Source organism: Drosophila simulans, chromosome 2L (assembly GCF_016746395.2).
Source record: "Drosophila simulans strain w501 chromosome 2L, Prin_Dsim_3.1, whole genome shotgun sequence".
NCBI classification, from domain to species: domain Eukaryota; kingdom Metazoa; phylum Arthropoda; class Insecta; order Diptera; family Drosophilidae; genus Drosophila; species Drosophila simulans.
In genome coordinates, this window is record NC_052520.2 from 12,265,145 (window position 1) to 12,276,568 (window position 11,424).

The 11,424-nt window shown below is 39.6% G+C and overlaps 2 protein-coding genes across 8 annotated transcripts in view; both read left to right on the top strand.

Annotated features, from left to right (window-relative positions):
• LOC6732081 (CUGBP Elav-like family member 2) overlaps positions 1 to 6,426 on the top strand; it is a 51,960-nt gene extending 45,534 nt beyond the window's left edge. For 5 of the 7 annotated variants that reach the window (XM_039291121.2, XM_039291122.2, XM_039291127.2 and 2 more), the window contains 3 exons: positions 2,498 to 2,965; positions 4,791 to 4,931; positions 5,185 to 6,426. In XM_039291121.2, coding sequence (XP_039147055.1) covers positions 2,498 to 2,965; positions 4,791 to 4,931; positions 5,185 to 5,456 — 881 coding nt within the window. In that variant the 3' untranslated portion in view covers positions 5,457 to 6,426. Of the gene's footprint in view, positions 1 to 2,497; positions 2,966 to 4,790; positions 4,932 to 5,184 lie in introns of those variants that run through there. The other 2 variants (XM_039291123.2, XM_039291124.2) reach the window with 2 other exon arrangements.
• Positions 6,427 to 7,240: 814 nt separating this feature from the next.
• Positions 7,241 to 10,945, top strand: LOC6732085 (polycystic kidney disease 2-like 2 protein). The gene is made up of 9 exons (XM_002079181.4): positions 7,241 to 8,057; positions 8,120 to 8,592; positions 8,661 to 9,052; positions 9,104 to 9,335; positions 9,399 to 9,626; positions 9,689 to 9,931; positions 9,990 to 10,237; positions 10,298 to 10,348; positions 10,401 to 10,945. Exons 1-9 carry the CDS (start codon positions 7,340 to 7,342, stop codon positions 10,507 to 10,509), a joined length of 2,694 nt encoding a protein of 897 aa, XP_002079217.1. The 5' UTR covers positions 7,241 to 7,339; the 3' UTR covers positions 10,510 to 10,945.
• Positions 10,946 to 11,424: the final 479 nt, after the last annotated feature.

Below are 11,424 nucleotides of genomic sequence, written 5' to 3' on the forward strand. Positions count from 1 at the left end.
GTTTCCAGATTTCTGGCGTCCAGGCAAACGTGTTGCATATGCAACGCCGCTTCATTAGAATGACCGACGTGCCACGCCCACCCCGCCCACCGGCCAGTCTCGACGGGAACGTGGACATTTTGCGCATAACAAATCAAGCTCGAGAGCTTGAACAAACAGCAAAAGCCACCGGCGGGGGGAAAAATGAAATAAAAGGGGGAATCACAGACAACCAAATGTTGAGCGGCGCGTGATGTAATCGCACAAAGCGCAAAAAATCTGCCACTGAAATGGGGACTTTGAGGTGGATGAGATGCTCTAACAAAAATAAAGTATTTGTTTATGTACAAGAGAGCTCACCATTTAAATTCGAATAAGTTACTCAATCGATTTGAAGCGAAATCAATCTATTTCTAGAAAATGGATTTTGAATTTTGAATAGAACTTCTCATTTTTGTATTGCTGAAATATATTAGTTTCAAATAGTAGATGGCAGACCAGAAAAGTCGAAAGCCATCCCATAGCTGACACATCCACCGAAGAAACAGGATATGCGAAAGGGAATCGCACTGGGCAAAAGTGACAAAAGAAGGAGGAGGCGGTGGCCACCGGTGTACGGCAGTAACCGTAACAGTGGGTACAGTGGGGGCAACTGCTGGGCAGTTAGGGGAACTTAGAGCGACGACGTATGCCACTTGAATAACAAATGACGTTTTTAAATGCCAGATCCAGGCGCTAGACGTTGGTCGAAGGGGTCAACAAGGACTCGACGACTCCGCACTGTGATGGCCAGCAAATGTATGGAACGTGTCCTGTGCGCTCCTTCGCTTCTTTATTTTTTCTATATTTAAGTGCCGAATGAAGCCGTTAAGTGGATGCGGCAGACCCGTAAACGTTTGCTGATTTGACCACTTTCGGGCAGCCGGAGATTGCACAAAACATTATTTAATTGTGACTTTTTCGAGTAGAGACCTTTTATATGTGGGATAAAAAGACAAGAAAAATGTGTGGCCATTTTCAAATAGAACCATAACCTAATTATGAACAGAGATAAGTAAACAATGCCAAGTTTAAAGTTTTAAAAACTTCTCTTAGATGAGTGAAAATACAAAGGAAAAGGAAAAAACGTCTTCGTCTACCGTTTTCCCTGCTTTTCTTTGCCCATTTTCCGACTTGCAATTTTTATAAGACTTTGCCAAAGGCCCCAAGGGCAAAAGGCACCATCAAAGGTGGCCGAAAAGAAGGGGCGTCCCATATACACATACATAGTGTATGGTAAAAAAGACTGCCCCAATAGCCCGAGGTCTGGCAGGTAAACAAATGCAATTCCAATGTGGCAACAGCAAGAACCTGAAGTTATCCGCAGGTGAGAACACTTAAAGTTTTATTATGCCCACAAAAGCGGGGGTTGCCCGAGGGGGCGTGGCACCCAGGAATGGGAAAACTATGCACCAACACACACATACATAGAATATAAAACCATCTACTGGCAGCTCATTCAAAGCGAGGAAGCAATTTGAAAAATATTCCTTAAATATGCTAGACAATGCCCGGCTCCTTATGTGAATGTCTGTGCTCATCTGTATCCCTCGCACACATACCACACCTGCCTGCTCCCCCTACCCCCACTCTCTCTTACCCTCTATCTCCCTCTCTTTCTGTCTCTGTGTGTGTATTTAGGATTCTTGTTTTGTGTAGAACAGCTTTCAATCTTTTGCCAGCGCCGCCAAGTATGCAATATAAAAGAATAACTGAAACCGGAAACGGGAAATGGAGGCTTTTTCATTTCCTGTTTCCTTCCGCTAGCGTTCCTAGATTTTTAATTACTTTATGCAATTAATATACATAATTTTATATAGTTTATGTCTAACTGCATTCGATTGATTTAAATTTATGTCTTTGCATTTATATGTTTGATTTTGATTACTTTTTTATTGATACCTACGTATTTTTGCATCTTCAAAACTGATTTCTTATTTTTGGTTTTATCTTTTACAATTTACATTTTAAATTCATATTTTATTATTGGAACTCTTCTATTTTATCAAAAATTTGCGTTATTATTGCTATTCAGTTTTTACTTTTAATTTTAAATTGTGTAGTTTATATTCCATTTTATGTTTCCCATTTTCATTTTGTTTTTGTTTCTCCCTCCCCTCTTTGTTTATTTTCATGTTTCGTTACTTTTTAATTTTTATTTCTTTTGATTTGTATGTATTTACATGAATTAAAACACAAAAAAACAAAACCAAAAAAATTAAATCAAAATTAATTTTTTATAATTTTTTTGTATATGTAAATAATCCAATTGGGTGTGTGTTTTCTTCTATGTTTTTTATATAAATATTCGTTGAACATTATTTGGTATGTCTATGATTGACTCTGTGGTCATGTACAAAAAAAAAAAAAACAAAACAATCAATCAACTCAATCAACCAACTCAACCAAAACCTTAAACCATAAACCAACCAACTCAAACTGTACAAAACAAAACAAAAAAATAACTATGGAAAATCAGGACTAAATTTCCACCACCCACCGGAAAACAGTGCCCACCACAGCCAGCACAGTCCCGGCATCGGCGGCGCATCAGCAGCATCTCTATCGGCTGCAGCAGCCACAGCAGCATCTAACCCACTTGGCGGCGCACCACCACCCACACCCACATCCACAAGTGCCGCCGGGCATGCTGCTGGCGCTGGACTGCTCGCCGCTCCATCCATGTCTATGCAGAATCTGGTAGCCCTACTAGCCACGCCCACCGCCCACCACCAGCTGTCCCTCCACCACAGCAGCAGCAGCAGCAGCGGCCACAACAACGGCAGCAGCAGCGCCACCAGCGGCCTCCACAACCAGCGGCTGACCTTCGCGGCCGCCCCACCACCACCCATCGCGACCACCTACAATATGCCGCAGCTAATCGGTCACTCGGCCACGCCCACCCAGCAGGGGGGCGGCAGCCAATCGTTGACCTTCAATGCGCTGTGTAAGTAGATCATTTCAAAGGATATTATTTGGATATTATTTTGAGGCAAGAAAATTAAAGTAAGAAAGGGCACACGAAATTTTGAATTTCAGATATCTCAAGAAGAAAATATATATCAGTATCTATGTATTGGTTTTTGGGACAATCTGTTCTTTTCTTGTCCTTGTATGTGTTCTGTACATCTCGTTTGTGTTCTACTGTTCTGTTGCGTATTGTAATCAAAACAGAGTTTTACCTCTGGCACTTAACCACACTAACTAAAAGCGGTATTATCCTGACTAATATAACCATCTGCCAAATGCATGAGCCTACAACCTCGCCCTGCCATATCCAATCCTATTTTTAACTAAAGTACTAATTCTACACAAAACTCGTTTTAGTTGATGTAGCAGGTGATTATCTACGAATTATAGTTAGTTTACACCAAAACAAACTCTGCCATATTTATATATTTACTTATCCTTTTTTGATCAGTTGATTACAATTTTCGGCTAAATTTCTGTGTGAAAATTTCTAGTTCGGAATACTCGTTTTACCATTTATGTTTGTATTTTTATCTCTGTCAATAAAACAAAATGATTTTTTTTAACAAACAAAGCAAAGTTAAATTGATAAAACAGGAAAATGGTAGGAAACCAGCGCACCCTGAAAAAAATCAAGTCCGTGTTACTGACAACAATGAATAAATGGTGCCTCATACAATACATTCTTGATTGCATTGGAAAAAAAATAAAAGAAAAAATGTAATAAAAAAACACCAAAGCGGAAAATATGAAAACAATATGAAAGGGGAAGATTTGCGAAGGGGGAAGCGTAAAATTTACTTGTAGCAGAAATCCTATATTAAAAAACAACGTACAAAGGTTTTTTTAAAAAAATTTTAGAAATTCGGAGATTGTGCAATTGAAATATGACATCTTGATTTTTAATTTTCTAAAACAAAGTATGCATTATAAATCTAGTTAAAATAAAATGCAGGAGTCTACATACACTTAAAGCACAATTGGTAAGATACAAACGATTCATGATTAAGTAATAAATTTGAGAGCGTTTTTTTTTTTGCATTGCCAACTGCAATTAGCTTTTCAATTAGCAACTTTTATGGATTTATAAATTTCTTCTATACTCCTACACACCAAATGGGGGAATAATGCAAAATACTCGTTTCCTGCAATAAATTCCATCACAAAATGCAATAAAATAAAATTAAAAACCAAAGGAAAGTAATAAATTTGTTGTAGATTATGCAAAAATAACAACAATTTTGGGCAATGCACAAAGCGAACTGCAGGGGCGCCTCGGAATTGTTGTTTTTCCATGGGCTGGCAGGCTCAATTAAAAAACAGGCGCCACGCGGGGAAACCCGAACAACAAAGGCTAACCAATTTTTCTGTGATACACAAACAAAAAGGAAAAAAAAAATAATATAAAATTTAATAATGAAAGAAACAGGGCCACAAAAAGGGTATAAAAAATAGCACGAAATGCCTGAGCACAATGTGCAAAAAGGAACACTAAAAATAATCATAAATAAAGGAGCGAGATCTCATATGCGTTAAGTCAACTTGGGTTCGTTTATTGTTCAGATATGGTGTACTCGTGCATATTTGCATACATATTTCTCTGCGTGTATATCTGTGTCTGTTTGTGTGTGTGAATGTGTGTGTTTTTGTGTATGTGTTTGTCCATGTCCCTCCTTGTAAGTGGTTGTTTGTGGAAAATTTGTTCTATGGGAAAACGAAATAACTATTTACATACATCTTTTCAGTTGTTCAAAGTAAATATTTGTAGCCAATAATTTTAATTGGATCATCCAATATTTTAGGGCCTCCAAATGCCGCCGACCCCTATTCATCCTCCCTGAGCGGACTGACAAATGGAGCCGCCTACGGAGCCGCATCTCAACCTCTGACCGCCAGCGCCCTTCAAGCGGCAGCTGCCGGCGTGGTTGGCAAGCAGATCGAGGGTAAGCTTAAATTACAATTTAAAAAAATTAATTTTTACTGCAAATATATAAAAAAGCGACTTCTTTACAACGAAAAAATGTATATAAGAGCACTTAATTTATAAAGGTATCTAGAAGTACGCCACATTATCGTCTCATTCAAGATTTTTAATGGATTTTTTTGTGCAATAACGATACCTTAAATTAATTAAATAACTTTTAACTTTGAATCTATATTTATTAATACTAAATAAATATGACTTTCTCCAACCAGGTCCCGATGGCAGCAATCTTTTCATTTATCACCTACCTCAGGAGTTCATTGACACAGATCTCGCGTCGACGTTTCTTCCCTTCGGCAATGTCCTTTCGGCCAAGGTGTTCATCGATAAGCAGACCAACCTGTCGAAGTGCTTCGGCTTTGTGTCCTACGATAATCCCCACTCGGCCAACGCCGCAATCCAGGCGATGCATGGCTTTCAAATCGGCACCAAGCGGCTGAAGGTCCAACTTAAACGTTCCAAGGATGCGGCTAAGCCGTACTAGGCAGCTAAGAAATGGGCTAAAATGGCTTAAATGGGCGTGGCCATGGAGGCACCCAGCACACCAGCAATTCACAAGTAATGGAATGAAACTAGTTTAAACAATTGTGCCTTTTAAGCAACGTTCTGAAACCAAAGGACCAATTACAAAAATGTATCTGATAAGTGAACACACAACTAAAGATAAATAGAAAGCTTACAAATAAAGTTCTCGAGTGCACAAAAACGAACCGCAAAAATCAACCCTACCAAAGAAGTAGCTTAAAAGTTGCATCCCTCGTGTAATCACATTTGCTGAATACCATCAACATTTTCATTAAATCTACCTAACTATTCAACGTGGTCGGCAAACAAATCCTACAGAATAAAAACTAAATGCATAAAATACAGAAATTGTTAACTGCGTTGTGGCGCCAAAGTATTTTTCAAAGCCAAATAGTTAAGCAAACAAAAGAGTAAAATCAATAATGAAGAGAAAATGTAACTTGTGCACCAACCAAGAGATAAAACTTAGAAAAATAATATCTATATTAATTTTAAGGAAATAAATATTATAATAAAATAAAGCGGGGCGCAGTCCAACGTATAAAACATTCGAAATTCCGCTCGTAGTGAGAAACATTTAAGGAGATAGCTAAAATATTTCAACTAAAATAAATAAAAAAAAAACATTTTGAAACCCAAGTGAAGAAATGAACAACTAACTAATTCATACAGCTAAACAAAAATGAAGCGTATTTTAAACTTATATTGTAATCATACGAAAATCTTAACCCAAAACTTAAATTTATTATATTTGTACTTAAAATGTTCTTGATGTTAGAGGGCAAAATTAAATTGAATAAAATCAGACAAATAAATGTAAAATGTAATGTAGTCTGTAATTAGTTTAACATTTTACTGAAAGGTATAGAAAACATACATAAAGTCAAGCGGTTTCAAAGATTTACAAATAAAACATATTTAAAAACATACGTAACAGTTTTTGATTTTTAATCCTTTTCTGTCTAAAAAGTTGGTTCAGTTTTAGCAGTAAAGTTGGTTATGGCAAAGGTTATGTTGCAGTTATTTGAAATACAGGAAACAGTTAAGATTGCGAAGTCGGCTTAAAGAATTTCAACTTGCATCCGCCCAGAAAGCCCGATATGTGCAAGTTGAGGGAGATCTTATCACATTTATGCTATTGTACATGCATTCTTTATGCGCCAACTGACAACTCAACTGGCGCTGATAGCTGCGGAGCAGAAGGCCAGGATGTTTGAGTGGGTGGGGCAGTGGGTGGTTGGAATCCAGCAACGACTGCCATAAATCAAAAGCATCCTGCGCTGGCTGGGAGTCCTTAAACTCCAACCCACTCCATTCTTGCACTCCTTCTCCTGCTGCAATTCAAATGTTGGCGTTAACGCATGAAATATGCATATGCTAGGAGTCGCCGAATGTGCAGCTGTTGTCTGGATCTTCTTTTTTTTACCTTCTACCAGTGATCAGAGTTGGATTCAACCAGAATGCCCACAGCCAACGGAAAAACTGTAAACCTATCGTAAAAACTCACTCTTTATTTATTTATATTTGATCTATATATATCAATAATGAATGATTTCATAGCCACCGTTAATAACATAAATTAACGTGAAAGAAAGATAGTTCCGAAGCTTATGTATGCAGTTTATATATAACAAAAATCTGTTCTTTTGTTCTCATATAGAAGACAAATTTGGTTGGAAAATAACTTAACCAGATCCAAGTAAACATTCTTTAAACTTAAAAATACGTGCCTGTCATCGGGCTCAGCTAGCAGCATTATTCAGTCTGGCTCAAAGCGTGCAACTGGAACGAATATTTTTTTCATCGAGAAACTTGCTAAACAAATAGAAATTCGCATTGAAAATGGCCCAGCAAGGTCAGAGTGGAAGAAACCCAAGTGGTCCGCCAGGACCACCTCCACCCCGTCCACCAAAAACGCCAACGGGCGCATCGCCACGAGGAACGCCAACAACAGACTCGGGCGATGTGACTCCGGCTCGTGGACCACCGCCACCGCCAGCGACCAAACGCGTTTCTATAGGAGTGGGTTCCACGCGTTCCGCCCCACCACCAACAACTGATACTGCCGTTCCGCCTCCAACTGCCGAAAAACCGGCGAGAGACACCGGTCCATCGACATCGCCTAGGCCAAGTCTTCGAGATCCTGGCCCATCGACTTCTGATAAGCCATCGACATCTGCACGGACACCTGTTCGGGAGCCGGGGCCATCCTCATCTCCCTCTCGTCCCGTTAGCACTCGTGAATCTGGGCGTATAACTTTCCAGGAAGCTGCACCATCGACGTCTGCAAAAGTGGTCAAGCTAGCTGCATCCGAACCCAGACCCGCAAAGCCACCAGCAAAGGAGGGATTTAGCTTGTTTAAAAGGAAGAAGAAAAACGTGGGCTCAAGTACGCCACCTTCACCAGCCCGTAGGCCTAGGGCTCCTTCGGTACTCGCGGCTTCAGCCCTGCAAAATAGGGCCAAAACCAATCGCATCCTTTACACAACCGATGAGGAGGTACGCGATGCACTCGTCGAGTTCTCTGTGTTCATTATTTTTCTGATTCTAACATCTCTGGGTAAGTGTAGATAAATTAAGTATTTTAATTTAGCTTAATTCCCAATCTTACGTATCTCCAAGTTGTTTTGTCCGTTCGGCATACGTATATGTTTTATTTCAATGACACGATGAAGAAACTATTTACGAATCGGGAAATGGTGGTGGCTCCTTCGGTCACGGTTGGCTTTGAGAAGCTAATCACCGTGCCAGATTGGTGGGACTATCTGAAATATAACTTTCTTGTAACACTCCACGGCGATTTGACTTTTATGGACGACGCCCACTTGAATCACACGACAATGTCACCAGAGGGTGGTGAACAATCACCTGAAGAAGTCGTGGGTGAAGCTCCTGAAGGTTCCCCAGAAATAGGCAGATTGCAAGAGAATTTCAAATATAATGGAAATCCGTACATTGACCTCAGGCGGCATGGAAGAGCTAAGCGACAAATGGATGATGGGTCCAACGAGGACGGTAGCGAAGATGTATCTGACAATTATCAAAAAGATGATTCGGAAAACATTCAGCCCAATATGACCTTCCATCATCTGGAGGTGAGTTAAATCGAAAGCATCGAATACTTTGCAATGAGATCTAAATATGGTGTTACATTTTTGTATAGGGCCGCGTATTTCTCTATGAAAACCTTCTCTTGGGACCGCCACGTCTCCGGCAGATACGAGTGCGAAAGGAAAGCTGCTACGTGAACGACGCCTTCATCCGGTACTTCAACACCTGCTATGCTGCGTATTCCTCCGGAGCGGAGGACCGAAAGGCGATGCACAAGGGTTCACCGTTCCGAACGATGAACGATCTGGATTCCACGCCCATTTGGACGGTGCTGGCCTTCTACCGCACCGGAGGATACACGGTGAACTTGGACTATGACAAGGATACGAATGTTAAGATCATCAACGATCTAAAGGATAGTCACTGGCTGGATCGGGGTTCGCGTCTGTGTTTGGTTGAGTTCAATTTGTTTAACGAGAACACAGACATCTTTCAGAGCATTAAGTAGGTTCCAATTGCTTTCTCTTATGTATATTTTACATTTTGTAATTGTAGATTGATAGCGGAGATTCCGCCTACGGGCGGTGTGATACCACAAGCCCATCTTCAAACGGTCAAGATGTATTCCTTTTTTACGGACCGCAGTATGCTCATGACAGTTATCTACATTTTCTGGTATATAATGGTTATCTACTACACCATCTATGAAATCACGGAAATTCGCAAATCGGGACTTAAAATTTACTTCTTTTCAATGCTGAATATTCTCGACTGCGCTATTTTACTGGTAAGCTCTTTCGCGATTATATTTTTCCAACTTTCTTAACCTTTAAAGTTATTACTTTTCAAGGGTTGTTACCTCGCTTTAGTGTACAACATTTGGCACAGTTTTAAAGTTATGTCCCTCACTGCCAGAGCCCATACAGATGTGACCTACCAAAGTCTGGATGTTCTATGTTTCTGGAATATTATTTATGTCGATATGATGGCCATTCTGGCCTTCCTTGTGTGGATTAAAATATTTAAATTCATCAGCTTCAACAAGACCCTGGTGCAGTTCACAACAACACTGAAAAGGGTTTGTACCTCAAAAAAAAAGGATATTACTCTATTTGTGACGTGTAAATCTTCTGCTTCTAGTGCTCCAAAGACTTGGCTGGCTTTAGCTTAATGTTTGGCATTGTCTTTCTGGCTTATGCCCAATTGGGTCTACTTTTATTTGGCACTAAGCACCCAGACTTCCGTAACTTTATTACCTCGATTTTGACCATGATTCGGATGATCCTTGGCGACTTTCAGTACAACCTCATTGAGCAAGCGAATCGAGTGCTGGGTCCCATTTATTTCCTCACCTACATCCTGCTTGTGTTCTTCATTCTGTTGGTTAGTTTGGCCAGTTAAATCATAAGTTAACATGACTTTGAGACTTCTGCTTACATAGAACATGTTCCTGGCCATTATCATGGAAACCTACAATACGGTGAAGGGTGAGATCACCCAAGGACGCAGTCACTTGGGATCGTACATCTACAGGAAACTGTCGGGCATGCTCTACTGGGTCACCCATTGTGGGCGGAAGAGACGCCCCCAACCTCAAGCGTCGGAAACCGAAGACAAGGATGCGGAACATGATGTTGGCGCTGCGCAAGATGAAACCCACGAAATGCGAAAGAACATGACACCAGCAGAGTAATTGCGCAATACTTTTTTACCATTTATTGCAAACTATTTAAACTAACTATATTTTAGGCAACAGTACTTTAAGGATATTCCACAAGGAGATAACCAGGAGATGGTTCGGTAAGCATTTGAATTCCTTTCATCTGAACTTTACCAACCAGTTTAAATTTAGTCTCAATAACCGTGTGGGCCTCCTTGAGGAAATTCTGGAAAAGTTGATCAACAACATGGATGATATTCTGAAACGCATCGAGAAAGATCACCATAACAAGAAGAAATAGGAATACCTAATTTTTCTACATTCGTTATGTTATAAAACTTAAGCAACCTTTTATACACACATTTCACCTGGCAAACAATCAAATAAGCGAAAATTAATTAACTTCAGCTCCAGCAACCGAGAACTAAAGCAAAACCGACAAAGCCACAAGAACCGAGCGCTAATCTCTGCCAAATCCGTGACTGCTTTGTACCCTTAACCCCTTGTTGCCCACGTTCCAACAACTTCGCACACCCGTTCATTTCAACATTTGCCAACAAGAGCGTGATGAAATTAAAACAAACGAGGAGGCGTCGAGCCATGAGTTAAACATTGTTTTTCGCTGAAACCGATCTTTACAACAAAAAATTAATTTCATAATAATTTTAAAGAATTTAACTTTAATTTCTTTAAAATATTATTGTTGCTTATTAAAGAATTTCGACAAAACTTGTAAATCATGAGTACTAAGTAGAACCATCAGCAGATTTATCATAGATGCACTCATGTAAGATATTTAAATATAAAATGTGAAGACAAGTTATTATTAAAATATAAAAATAAAAAAAAAAAATAAATAAATATTGCATTTAATTTTTTGTCTTTTTGCTTTAAAGTAAAGGTGTATTGTTATTTACTGATATATCTATTTTTGGCTTAAGTGATTTAAAATCACCCTCGAATCTGCGTACTTCGCATTGTTTTCAGCTCAAATTTGTTAAGCTCATTTCATACAGTCGTAGCCGCATCTATATGCCCGGCATTGTTTCGCTTTTGTAAATACAAATTGAAAAGTTGCAATCATTGCACCGGTCAAAGCAAATACACGCAGCAATGCGAGGATGGGATGAAATACCATATTACCATTCAGCAGACAGGTGAAGAGAAGCACTTGAAAGGACCCAAAAGCCCGTCCTATCCAGACCTGTATGAAGAA